Genomic DNA, 14,549 nt, shown 5'->3' with positions numbered 1-14,549 from the left:
AGTTTTCACTTCTTGAGTTGCGGCTTTGTTTTGAGAGTGATAAAACACCACAGAGTGAACAGTAAACAGTCTGCATTGTGGTTTTCCTTGTTCCCGGTTATGCACAAGAACGCCGCCTCCTTTTTTTGTAGAGCAGTGGTTCTCAGACTTTTCATACCAAGTTCCACCTCATCAAATATTTGACCTTACAAGTACTACAAGGCTAAAGATCAGGACTAAACGGGGGTCTAAAGGTAGCAGCTCCTGTATTATTATGAGTGCAATTACAAGTGAAGTTTAGACTTAACTGTTAATGAGTAAAGAGTAGACCAAGTGCAAGTGTGTTGAAAGTTGGCAGGGACATCTAGCGGCTAGTAGACAATTAAGAAAAAACTGCGAGGGCCCAAGCTTTCACCAAGCCTGGCCCTAGTCCGACTGTCAAAGTCTGGAGGTATAGGGGCTAAGATAAGCTCCTGGCTGACAATAAAGCAGTTCACAACTCAGATCTTAGGGCAGGAGTTTTGGTGTGAGAAATGCAAGCTGTGAGCATGTGATAGACCATGACCATTGCATGGCCCAGAAAGTGTGCTACTCACCGGGAAACCTCCTGGCTCGCACACAGCTCGAAAGTGCCAGTGGAAAAAAAGAGAGGAGCGAAAACTTTCAGAGTTGGGGATGGACGGACAGTGAGGGACAGACTATTTGGGGAGCAATAAAAGTCAGAGCCAAATGTGAGTCTTAATGGTTAATTCTGTTGATGTCTTTAGTTGTGTTCGTACCAGTTTCTGCCTCCTCTAAAGGCTGCCCTCTGCTGTCAGTCAAGTGCCTTTCCGAAGTGAGCATGGCCAACAGAGCAGCGGACTGCATAATGTACTGTACTTTTCACTGGAGTGTGACATTCCTGAAGTGTCTTTTGTAATTAAGAAGGATGTCTAAAGCAGTATACTTGTGCTTGTGTTTTTTTTTTTTTTTACCCTACGTCATGTCAAAGCTCAGAACCCATTCAGGTCTCATGACATTTTGTCACATTTAGTCTTGGTTTCGTTTTGATTTTTGGTTTGTTGGTTTAAAAGGATAGTAAAGTAAAGCTTGAAATGGACTGAAGTGCAGAGACAGACATTCAGCAAATTGTCAGAGCCAAAAGTAATGATGCCAATACCAGCATGTTGCCTTCCTTGCATCATGTTGGCATAACCTCTCGGCCACCCTGAGGTCCTATTTTAATCTAAAGATGTTTTTGTGTTTGTACTCCGCAGGACCAGAATGAGGAAGAGGAGGGAGCGTCTATGGTGCGAGTGACCAGCAGGAGGAGTCCTCACAAAGTGGAGCGAGTGTCTGGCCTTGTGACTCTTTCTACTGTGGATATTCCAGAGGTACAAGAAGATAATGTTACTAAAAATTGGTCAGTTTTTATCAGTGTTCTTATATTTTAAATATTACTTTCATGACACTTAATTACTCTTTGTCCCTGTCCAACCCCTTAACGTCAAATGCTGCAGAACTTCCTATAGCAACCTATGTTACTATGGTGTTTAATTTATGGAACTTTGCTGTACCAGGAGCCACTTGATTTACTTTAGCCAGGCTGTGTGGACTGATCAGTTTTTATTATGGTACAGTTTACGTGTTATTGTTCTTCTGGTCTTTATTGGTTTACTATTATTGGTAATTTGTAATATACTGTATGCATGTTTTTTAGACAAGACAAAATTCTCATATCTTCCATTTTAGTGCATTATAATTTGATGCTCTTATCTTATCTTATATGCTCTTCTGCACAAAAGCAACAAGGTGTAGCTGGTGTTTGGACATAACTCTGTATTGTTGAAGGCCTTGTTCTGACATCCGTTTTTCGCACTGCCGACACATGGCAGCCCTTTGCCTGCAGGCGTTGGCTTTTCACATGAGATCCCCTGCTACTGAAGAGGGCTTTGGGAGGGGTTCAAGATGAGATGTAAAACAGCATGATAATGAGAGTGTGAGAATTTGGTGAGGCTACATGGGAAGATAGCATGGCGCTGGTTTTGCTCGCGTTAGCGAGGAGGAGAGTGGGGGTGTGAGTGGAGCGTACAGTGGGGGAGGCTACAGAGAGGCGAGGGCCGGTGCAGTGCAGAGCGGAGCGGACACACACAGCTCAGCCTTCCTGCAGGTTACCATGGAAACACATTCCTCCCCCGCCTGCATCCCTACAGACTATCTCTCTCTCTCTTTCGGCTCACTTCTCGCTTTTTTATCCTGTCTTTTTCATTCCTCTTTTAATTTATTTTATTTGTTCCTTTCACTGCTACATGCATCAGGCACAATATGTGACGATGCACGCTTGGCAAGCAGAGCTTTCCTCTGCTTTTGTATGAAGGTGATGGGTAATTACGCCATTTATTTAGCACTCCCATATACCACGAACACAAGCACTCAGTTGTCTTCTCGCTCATTCTCTATTTTCTTCTCTCTATTTTTACTCTCCTTCTGTTCAGCACCATGCTTCAGTAATGCCCCATCCAGTCATCACATTTCTGCCCACACAGGGCATTTAGCTGCTTCCCTCTTCAAAAACACATCCAACTCTTCACATGCTGAACATTATTTACATCATAGCCTCGCACCAGGAGGGGCAGGTCATGAGACTGTTGTCAATTAACCCTGGTCATGCTTGTTGCTAATATCTTTCATCGGTTACATCTATGTTCATTCCTGTCCATGTTTCCCGCTCATTATTCCATCAGCTGGAGGTAGTGTGTTTAGTGTGTGACGCAGATGTTCACTGCCACTAAGGCCTATTAATAGGAATCCCAGCCGTGTAGCTTTGTTTTCCACATCTATGTCTTTATGTCATTTGCATTGGGATTTTGCAATTGTTTCCAAATGCTTGATCAGTTTTGACTGCTTCCTTGAAACACGCTTGCACAATTAGCATGCAACAACTACTCAGAGCTACTTATCTGCAAGTGGGCAGTTTTGTGTGTGAAACAGTGCAGTGCATCCCCATCATAGCTGAGGCCACTGTGTGTTTCGATGCTGCCACTTTAAGGTTGCTTCACTACCGACGGTCCTCATATGGTTGTGCATCCGGTCAGGTGACAGGCACAGCAGTCATATAGTCTCTGAGAAATGCCTCGAAATGACTGAAAAGCGCAATTCATGTGGACTGTGGTGGATGGGGGCTGTAGTGCTTGGTTTTGTGACAGCCTGTCCAGGTGAGTTTATGTAATAAGCGCTGCGCCCGATCTGATGCTGTGATGAGTATGCAAGGTTGAAATAAAGAAGGATTGTACCTGTTTGAAAATGCAACTCGAGCCTTTCTTTATCATGTGAGATCATTAGTTGTCACTTTAGGATCATACAATACATTAACTAACTGAATACGCCTGTTCTTGCTGTCACACGGTGCAACCTGAGTCAGTCACGCTCTGCCATGCATTGCACAGGACATATGAATGAGCTGTAGTGTCATTACTTGATTTATTTCAGTGCTTTCCTCATGACGTCATGTAAACCACCCAAAATGCTCCACAGGGCACATTTTTGTTCTCTCTGAACTCTGTGGTGGTAAGATACTTGATGTAGACCCTCGGACCTTGCACCAACCACACGCTCACACCTGGTATTCCCTCAAAGTCTCCCATCAAGGCACTAACCAGGCCTATCCTTGCTCAGCGTCGGGAAATGTGCCGCTTTTCATCTGTTCATATGATTTAAAAGTTTTTGACCTTTTCATGGCCTATTTGATAGTCTGAAAATGTTTTACTATGCTACTAGAGGCCAACTTCATCTTTTAACGCAGTATATCACATTAGAGCATTCACATTGTTCCCGTAAGAGTAATTATTTTATGGTACTGGTGAATGGTGAATGTGGACAGTCTAAGAGGTCAGCCAAAGCATGGGAAGGATGATTGCGCTTGGTCATGTGTATTATGATCAATATGCTCATCTTTTCAAGCCGCTGCCTTGAAGCTCCTCCTCCCTTTTCTGGTGGGAAATAGGCATATATATGTGGCTGCATCACACTTTCAGTGTAACTTAAGGGCATTCAGAAAATGTTAAACTTGTTATTGATGCATGTTTCACATTCTTGCTTGGATGTTACTAAAAGTAATGTGCACTACACAAAAAAACATGCCCTTATTGATAGTGGACAGTATAATGATGAATAAATAAGTGTGCTGCACAAAGAATGCAGGTTTTGTCCAGGCACATCCATGCCTGACATTTCACATTCTATTAAACATGCATGCATTGCTTTAATAACACTTGCTCACTCTTAAAGAAAACTTAGTCATATGAAGCGGTAATTCAACCCATGAATTCTACACACGATGATCGACAGACAGCCCTGTGCTCAAAATACAACTGCCACAAAACATGAAAACATATAGTTCCTCGCCTTTCTCGCTCTGACTCTCATCCTCCACCCACTCTAAAGCCCAAGCGTGTAATCGTGTTGGTTTCATACACGTGTTGATGTCATTTTGAACACAAATATTTCCCAATGCTTCCTCAACATGCCAGAACAAATCACAACACAAAGATGGGGAAATTATTACAAAGGTTGTCTTGATGAGCAGGGTTTCCTTAATGTGGGTAGTATGATATTTCATGTACTGTTTCTGCATTTATTATCTGTTAGGATTTTGTGTGTGATATAAGTGAGAAGCTGGGTCTCCAGATTAACACCACTAATGTTAAAATGATGCATTTGTTTTGTCTTGAGAAGACTGAGCTGTTCAGGCTCTTAGTAAGCACTTGTGCTGAAGAGTATCTGCTCTGTGTGGAGCAGCACTCGCAGTAGGCAGTGGAGGTGACATGGTCCCTTTAAGAGCTGCTAGTGCAGTGCTCAGTACTGTTGGTGCTGCTGCTGATGGCGGCGCTGCTCTCTGATTGGCCGAGGTGAGGTGCTGGAGGGATGCTGCTGCTTATTCGCCCCCTCCCTCCTGCCTCTCTGCCTCTTGCTCGCGCGCATCTCTCTGAATAATCCACATCTAGGGCGAGCGGCTGCGACGCGATCCAGTGCTCCGCTCCTCTCTGCAGGCTGAGAAAAGAGGCAGACATCCACGCAGGAGGAAAAACGTGAGCCTTTGAACTGGAACAATTAAGGGAAGATTTTCATCTGCGGATTTCATTTATTTATACATTTTGTTTATATATCTTTATATATCTATATATATTTGTACACACGCATAAAGATATTTATATATCTATCTATATACATTTATCTCTGTACATATCAGTATTTGTGCTTGTCTGTTAATATTAATATTTTTATATGTAATTGTGTGTGTAAATATATATATGATATATAAACACAAGAATATATATATGTATGCACATATATATAACTATATATACATTTATATGCGTATCACTGTGAACCAAGAGAAGCGAGAGGAGATTCTTACCATCGGGGCTGGTCTCTGATTGTCTGCTCATAAACAGTATTTTGAATATATTCTTTGATCTTCTACGTCAAGAGGACAAAGACTACGTGCCCATTTTGTATTTTTGTTTCCCTGTTGCTGCTTCACATCCATCTTGATTTTTCCTTTTTCGACATAAGAGAGGAATAAAGTGAAGACGCAGAGGATTTGCCAAAAGGAGAATCTGAAGATATTGCTGTGATTAGTAATATTTCAGCGGGCATTAGCACTGTGTGAGGCTTCACATCAGAGGAGCATCAGCGACAGAGTGCCACGCCGCTCAGCGTCAAAGCAGCCAGCTTAGCCAGCATGCACAAACACCACCACTGCTGCAAGTGCCCAGAATGCTATGAAGTGACCCGAATGGCTGCCCTGCGGAGGATGGATGCCCCAGCCTATGGTGGAGACTGGCAGGCCGAACCTTATGGATACCCACCTGGGTACGGCGGAGGCCAAACCTTACCCCCTCCAGCCTCAGGGGGAGGTGGGGGCATAGGAGGAGGAGGAGGAGGAGGAGGAGGAGGAGGAGGAGGAGGAGGAGGGGGCACATTGGGTAGAAGTAAAGGCAAGATCATGTCTGGCGGGGGCCCAGCAGCTCCAAATCCAAAGGGCCAGTCCAAAGGCTGCCCCAAAGTGAATGGCAACAACTCCAGTGGGCAAGGAGGATGGTGGCCTGAGTGCACTTGCACCAACCGGGAGTGGTATGACCAGGTAACACCTCTTCCTTATTGTGTATGGGGCTGTTAGAGGGAGGGTGCAGTAGAACACACACAATCATGCATCAGCTGCTTGGGCTGTGGACCATGGGAGAGAATTGATGTTTAGTATTCGTCTTGAGCTCTATGTATCCCATTTGTAGTCCCCTTCTATAGATGCAGCAGCAGAGCGTGAACAGAACAGGACTGAGCCAGTCTCACTGCTCACATGGAGATTATCGTCAGGTGTGGATTGGATGCAGATGACTAATGCTTGTAGATTTAACACACCTAGTGTTGTCAAAGCCTTAAGCAAGTGTAGCTACTGTAGGCCGAAACTGGTGTATTTTTATTGAAGCAGCAATATGCGTTGGGTGCCCAGACAAATAACCAGGATGACATCATGTGCTATCTTAGCCAATGTGTATGCTTAAACCGAGCAACATTTGAAGTATTTGTATCAAAGGGATGATAATAATTATCAGATACATACACATTTCTGTTGATGGCCTGTATTTATGACAGAGCCTTCCGAAATTAAACATCCTGTTTCTTTTCAATAAGAGAGAGGTATACTCTGACACTGCCTGTCCAAAGAGTGTACACATCCAGATAACTGCACACTCTTCATTTTATGCCTTTACTGCATCTACAATTGTGTGGACTTGTATTTCTAAGAGAACACTTGTTAAGACTGAGGTGGAGAGATGCAAGTATAAGAGACAGCAGGGTGGGGGAAGGGACACAGAGCATGAGATTCAAGAAATGGCATGTGCATCAGTATGTTTCTATGTGGGCTTGCATCTGCGCTAATCTATGATGAAGAGTGGAGCTTCTTTTACTTGATGCCTGATTGTGTTTCAAGTGGCAGGACATGGAAGTAAAATGGAGGCTTAGATATGTTGGTAGAATGCAGAAGATGCCTCACATATGCGGCACAGCAGCGCTGATATTAGCAGATTACCTCTGCTACAGCTATGAAGAGGCTTTTGCTTCATTGAGGCTCCAGAGATTGACACTTGTGCCAAAATGATCAGCTAATTGAGCTTATTCTATTTTCACACATTTCAGAGTTCAGAGCAGATATGATTACATAAGTAAGTGAGTATTTCTCTGATTTCAACATCCTATCAGTGTCTCTGCTTTATCCTCACACTGCCATTAACAGCCAATGCAGAAAGTATTGGTATTTGTGTCTATCAGACGTAGATCATTTTGCACCTTTAGCCTTTTACATAATGTTAATACAGCACAGTATAAACTGAGCTACTGAAGCACCTCTTAAAGATATACAAACATTTGAATTGATGTATCCAAAAGCAGTGTAAAGACCAGTCCTGAACATGGTTGTCATTAGGCCAAAAATTTACAGTACGGTAAAAAAGGAAAAGAAAAAAAGAAAAGGCCAACTGAGTGAGTCTGTAAGGGGGTGGGGGTTATGTAAGAAGAGGCAGTTGGTGGTTTGCTGTCAGTGAGCGAGTGGCAGAAAGGGCCCTGACACGGCGGGCAAGGCTCTGTCCAATGCGTCTATCCAGCATCTACATGGACATGGGCACTGGTGTCACATTCTGGGCTTCCTGAGAACAGGCATGGACCGCGAGGAGGAAAAAAACACGCCCACCTAACCCCCTCCTCGGATTCACAGTCACCATTGCTCATCCTTGGGTGGGAAATGTGTGTACTGCCCTTCCCCCCGTTACCTATATATGCTGCTGGAAAGCACATAAACACTGATAATAAACCTATTGTAATATTTGAGCTATTTTAATCATTTTGCTTTTGAAATGTAGTGCCGTCGAAAAGGATCTGAATTGGCTTTTTACATTGTAGTTGTCATGAACACGTTATACTGTATGTGTCTTTTGAATCTCTAACCAGAAGCAAAACCGCTGCTTCTTTGCTCTGTCACCTATTAATGACTGTGCTCCTTTTATTCAGATCGTGCTTGGTTAATTACTAGTGACTCCAGTTGGGATTATGGGAACACTCTTTTTCAAACAAGGGCTTTTGAATTGAATTCTGAGAGGAACAGTAACCCTGTCTATGGGGAGCTGCCTGTTTCTCTTCCCCCCGCAGGCTCCAATCTGTCTTTGTGTCTTCTCCAACTCTTCGCCGATGATTAGCTTTAAATATTAATTTGATTTTACTTTATTTATTACTGACCGGATTTGGTCCAAACATATACATGGGGGTGTGTGCTTGTTTGTACTTTAAGCATTTTGTGCAACATTTTCCCCAGTAAACGGAGTCAAATACAGGCATAACATGAGTCTTTACTGTGAGCGGGCTCGCCTCTCTTCAGACCTGACTCTGTAACATGTGCTGTGTTCATGTGAACTGGCGAGCTTGTTTTGCTGATACAGAGCGCCGCTTTTCCCAGTTGGTTTGCGTTCATGTGCTCCAGCCATGTGCTCCGGAAAATGGGGATTTTGATTTCGGAAGTTGGGAATCTTCTTTTATTCCGAGGCAGAACCATGTTGCTGCTTCTTTTTGACCATTTGCCAAACATTGGGTTTCATACATTATATCCTCTCCCAAACACTTTATTTTCATAACCCGCTGCATTGTCTGTGTCGAGCTGATCATTAGGAGTGTGTTTGGTATCACAGGCATGTTTTCTTCTGTTTTTTGTTTTTTTTTAAATACTGTTTATTGTTGCTCGTGTGACGTAGTAAACCTTCAAATACTGTGCTATAGCTGGCATATAGGTGGTTACAGGCCTATACTTCTTATGTCCATCTACAGAGATTTGACTTCGACCGGTTGGATTTGCCATTCGGGCTGACCAGTGGCGTATTAAATTGTGGGATTTACATGTGCTCCATGTCCAAATGTCTCGAGCTGGATCTCCTGCTGTGGTATTGAAATGCTCTAAAACCTGGAATATTCGCATCAGATCAAGGGATTTATCTAGAATCCTGTCTTGGATAAAAGAGTTAGAAAGATGTGAACTGAATGCTGAGGAATTTTCCACAGCCTTAAAGATTCACTTGTGATATAGTTACATATGTTGATGGTTTTTCTGACACTATTTTATAATGGAGCAATTTACTGGCTACACTAAGCTCACGACCAGCTTTATGTGGCCTGTGTATTAAGTAAAACTGATATAGTTATAGAATTACTTCAGCTTCAGCTTACATGAGTAAACTACCTGCTTGAAATTAGCCAAGAGTTTGCACTTTTATATTCTGATAAAGCCCACTCTTTTGGGGGGCTAAAAGAATGATCGCTTAATAAGTTACCCACAGCTGTTGTCCTGCATCGTTTACATGTGCTGTGGTTACCATAAATCAGGAAAAGGTACTAATGTACTGTAGTACAAAGTGAGACCACGAGACACGAGTCCTCTGTAGTTTTTATGGGCACTTAGATGGTTTTGATTTCTCTTTCAGGGAAAGGCTCCAATAAAAATGAAAGTCAGTTGGTCAGCCCCTTTGCCAACCAGGACAGTTTAGTTCTTGTGATGCTGTACTTTGATAATCTAGTGTCGTTTCATTTTGAGCTGGCTTTTATCTGCCCTTATTGTTATGTTGTAATTGTTTGTTGGGGATATAAATGCTGGCTCTCTGTCAGCCTGTCACAAGATACAGATGAGGAAGGGGAGGCCGTCCGCTTTGTTTTAAGCACTGACGTTTTGCTGATTACAGTAGTGGCTTTCCGGGATATGTGACTCCTGATTCAGCACAAGGACTGATAGATTAACCGTGGACTTTCAAAACAATGTTTTAGTATTAAGCGATTTGGCCACATAATCCAAACTCAGATTTAAATCTTGACTCGCTGTAAACTAAACCAGGATAAAAATTATGATTGACTACAAACCTAATTATAATTCTTTAGTCAATGGTGAAACATAGACTGTTCTAATGGCACTTTCATTCACTCACCACTATTCAAACTAGGTTGTAGTAAGCTACATAGTATTATGTTGTCACTGCTGCCCTTGTACTGAATTTGCCTGGCCTGCCAGACACTCCTCCTTTCTGTTCAAAAGAAGAACCTTCTGGGCTGCTGCTCACAGCTAGTCATTTCACGATTTTACCCACATCGGTCCAATCACGCACCAAGAGACGGAAGCCGTCACCTGTCACCACCACGCTCTCTACCAAAACATTAAAGATGGCGGTGTGGCGACTGATATACTGTTTTCTTCTGCTCTTTCGTCTGTTTTAAATCATTAAATCATGGAAAATATTAAATCCCCAAAACTGGAGCTAGAAACAGCGTTCTAAGCATTCCTCGTAAAAAGGACGTTTTTGGAAAGGCTTCCGGCCGCTTGTAACTGCGGTGTATCTAGCGTTGCTCTCATTGCTTGATGCCGTCTGTCAATCACGGCCACCGGGAAATCATTGAGATCATGCTTGCTCCCAGACTATTCACCGGAAGGTCGCGTGGGCACCGCCATGAATTGTGCCCGCAACTGTTCTCCTAACTGTTAACATGGAACTGGAGAGGTCCAGATAAAATCAGTTACTACATGAAAACAAAGCCGTTTTTCGGCCGTGCCGAGAAACGGTGCAGTGTTGACATGTTGGTGCAAGTGAACATTGACCATTTTACACAAATCAATCTACTAAACATCAGATATGAGCGGAGAATATTTACCCTCGTTCTCCGCTTAAATGAACGGGCTTTGTGCTCGACCGGAAGTGTCTGTACAACAGAAATGCCGAGACAAAGCAAAAAGTGGCAAAAGTGCGGGGCGGAATAAGGTGAATATGTCTTTGAAATATCTTTGAAAAAGCATGTAGTTTGGCAGGCCAGGCAAGTACTGAATGATAGAAACGCGGCTGCCAATCTGCACCAATGGCCTCTCCCATCACTGCCAAACATCCCCTTGATCATCACATTCACCACATTAAACCAGGTAGAGTCCTACTTTCTCTAAGCAAATAATAGAAAATTCTGTATATTTTGAATTTATTCTTTAACAAAAAAAACATTGTGTTGTACCGTCTTGTCTAAAATAAAACATACAACACAAACATCTGGTGCAACAGGTGAACGTACCCTATTCTTACAGGCCTGTTTTAGCAATAGAGAGCTAACAGCTAAGTGCTGCAACCCACATGCTACAGAAAAATGCACAATTGATTTGGTGAGGAGCGAGTCCCTAAGTCTCTGACTCCTCTTCATTTCTGTGGGGGTGTGTGGGTGCTCTCAACAGCGCCTTGAGTTGTTTCATTTTTTGCCTTTATATGTAAAACTATTTTGGTAGTCCTTTAAAATGAGGTTGGCAATGGTACATTGCAAAGCAATAAGGCTGTGGCTGGTACGAAGGAGGACCCTGTTTAAACAGCTGAGTAATGGCTATACATACATACATATATAGATATAGATATAGATATAGATATAGATATAGATATAGATATAGATATAGATATAGATATAGATATAGATATAGATATAGATATAGATATAGCTCCTTTAACTTTTCTGGAACTTTTGGGTCCATTATGGCATCAAGGTCGGATCAAAACTTGCCTGTTGGCCTTTAAGGACTATTTCAACATTTATATTATCATCATCACCATTTGAGAGACAAGTCAGATGCCTTTGATGCGAAACAAACAGCATTTTGAAAGCTCAATAACTTTTTTTTTTTTACAGAATTCATGTATTCATTCTTCTGTCTGCTTTATTTCAAGTGGAAGGGAAGTTCAAGCAGATGGGAGGGTTGCATTATAAATTAAGCTTATACCGTGTAAAAAGCTGACCATCTGAAAGATTGATGCAAAAATGTTTTTTACTGAGTGTAAATTTTACCCATAAAATGCAAAAGTGATGCAGCTGTTCTTCTTCAGTAGTTGTCCCCTGAGTGAGGGGACAAAAAAAAACATTTTTTCTTTAATTTTCCAAGAGCTGGTTCTAATTTATTTAAAACGAAGAGTCATTTGTTTGGCTAAGCAGTTTATTTTCTACCATGCAACTGCTTTGAAAGCCATCTCTGTCTCATGCATTATCCAAGTAACCCTTCAGCCATTTAGTCTGGCCGCTCCTGGTTTTTCAGTTTGTGTGTTCATTTTGTCCATATCCCTTCCGTCTTCTTCTCCTCCTACGCTCCTTTTTTATACATCGTACAAATCAAAGTCTTTTTTCCAGTGCAGAGCTGAGTATTGAGAGACAGTGCTGCAATGGTCTGGACTGGTATTTGTGTGTTATCAGTGCAACCGTTGTGGGGAAATTGTCAGACCATTAATCTTTTTATTTATAGTGTTTTTTCTTTGTTTGTTGACTCTTTGTAATTGACATGTCCCTATCTCGTAACTGCTAAGATTGTTCTGTTTCTCGTGCAGATGTATAAACAGTATATTAGAAATGACAGTTCCTCTCTTTGTACTGCTGAACTGCAAGATAACATTATCCAGACATTTTCTGGGCCTGTGTTTACAAGCCGATGCATGTTGGTCAGCAAAAGAAGCAAACATTCCCAGAATCCTCCTAAGCGATTCATTGTCCAATTTTGGTCATACTTTCTTTTATTATTACTTTCTATTTTGGACTACCTTTAGCTTTCTGGCTGAATAGGAGGAATCGGAATGCTGCGTTTTCACTCTTAATATAGCTCTAGTTTTTAATAGAAGCAAATGTTATATTTAAGTACATTGAAACATAAATAACTGAGCATTTATTTGTATTGTTTATATGAAAACAAAACTAATTCTGCTACAATAATCATGCATTATGTCAATTTAAATGCAAGTTATTGAAAAGCACCTTAAATCTGCTGTGACGTGCATTGGAGGCTGATAATGTAATCTGCAATCTGGTACATTTCTCTAAGGGGCCCAAGCATGATCATTTCCAGCTCACATTATTATATAGTAGCTGACAGTTGCCTATTTGTTTGTACTCTTTCAGTAAATACAATGTACAGTGTTATTTTTTTACTACTCTGTCATATATTTGTTAAATAAATGAGATGATTCTGGTTATTAGACTCAAAGTGATTTTGCATGATACAGTCATACATTTTGCCAGTGCCAAGGTTAAGCTCATCATTGGAAACCTATTATACATATTTGTGTAGCGCCTTTTTTTTTTTTTTACAGGACACAAGTCACTCAAAGCGCTTACATGGGGAAGGGTTTTGTTTTTAGTTTTTTTTTTTTTTCAACAGTCCCACCCACCCCTCTGGTGCAGGAATTTAACTTCCCATTCATTTGTCCCATAGTCTTTGACTAATTCAAATATGAAGACTCTAAAAGCACAACAGAGAAAGATTAGTGCAGTAACTTACGGCCAAAACGTGTTTATTTTAGATTACACTTGAAGATATGGCCGAATAGCTCTTTGGGGGCACAGCGGTTAGTGCTCTCGCTTCACAGCTAGAAGGTCTGGGTTCGATTCCCACCTGGACGGGGCCTTTCTGTGTGGAGTTTGCATGTTCTCCCCGTGTCTGCGTAGGTTTCCTCCGGGTTCTCCGGTTTCCCCTACCACTAAAAACATGCACAATAGGCCAGGATGAATGATGTGTGTGAGTAAATGTATGGTGGTGGTCCGTTGGCGCAGACGTGTGACAGTCTCCCCCAGGGGAAACTGAAGCTACAAACGTAGTTTACCACCACCGAGTATGGAGTGAATGTACAATTCTCTCATGTAAAGCGCTTTGTGACCATGTCTGTGAAAGGCGCTATATAAATAAAGATCTTTTTCTTCTTCTTCTCTTTGGGCTAGAAAGTTTCAGATAGGTAGCCTCTTCTCTCTCTTCTTTTTCTGCCCGTAACACTGGCATATAAAGATATGTATGAAATATGTGGGAAATTTACAACCAAAGCAGGTTTTGAAGGGTATTGGCATTGTTGTGCTCCATTGACATTCTCCTTATGTGGCACGTTTTATTTAGAACCCAAAATAACATCACAATAAGGCGAGGGGCTGCTCTGTGGTTAGTGATGTCATGTTACAATCTGCTCTGCCAAGGATCTGTCTTTGCTGCTGTTGTTTTTTTAGTATGTTTGGCTTGTTAATTGGACAGGTTGTGAAGTGCAGGGAGAGACATGCAGCAAATAGTCAAAGCCATGACTGTAACCCATGATGCTGAGGCGGGAAAAGTTGTGAAGCAGCCTTACAAACTCGGCTATAGGGGCTCATAGATATACCTTCAATAATATTTCTTAATGTGATGTTTTGGACTGGAAGAAAATGGCTTGTTGGCAGTACCGTTGCATCTGTTCAGCCTGTAATGAATGTAGACACAGTTGAGCAGAAAGATGAGGGCTCGACAGATAAGTACGTGAAAAAAAGAGCAGTGCTTTGTGCAGTGCAGACACTGCCCACTTCTTTTATGAATCAGACACTTTCGTTGTGTCAAATCATGAGTGATGAGGCAAACGTGCTGTAGCTTCTTCACCTGATCAGTGTTAAATCTATAAACCTACACTGTATTTCATTCCATTTTCCTCATCATAATTTTGCAAAATGCAGACTCCAAATGCAACAAATTTTATTTAATCATC

General features: G+C 41.9%; 1 protein-coding gene across 4 annotated transcripts in view; it reads left to right on the top strand.

The window, feature by feature from the left end:
• Positions 1-14,549, top strand: part of dlg3 (discs, large homolog 3) — a 58,151-nt gene that overhangs the window by 5,942 nt on the left and 37,660 nt on the right. Inside the window, exon 4 of one of the 4 annotated variants that reach the window (XM_079557329.1) lies at positions 1,242-1,352. In XM_079557329.1, the coding sequence (XP_079413455.1) occupies positions 1,242-1,352 (111 nt within the window). Of the gene's footprint in view, positions 1-1,235; positions 1,353-4,939; positions 6,104-14,549 lie in introns of those variants that run through there. The other 3 variants (XM_079557328.1, XM_079557326.1, XM_079557327.1) reach the window with 3 other exon arrangements.

The sequence above is a fragment of the Gobius niger genome, assembly GCF_951799975.1.
Source record: "Gobius niger genome assembly, chromosome: 5".
In the NCBI taxonomy this organism is placed as follows: domain Eukaryota; kingdom Metazoa; phylum Chordata; class Actinopteri; order Gobiiformes; family Gobiidae; genus Gobius; species Gobius niger.
This window is presented reverse-complemented; position numbering and strand designations above follow the sequence as displayed.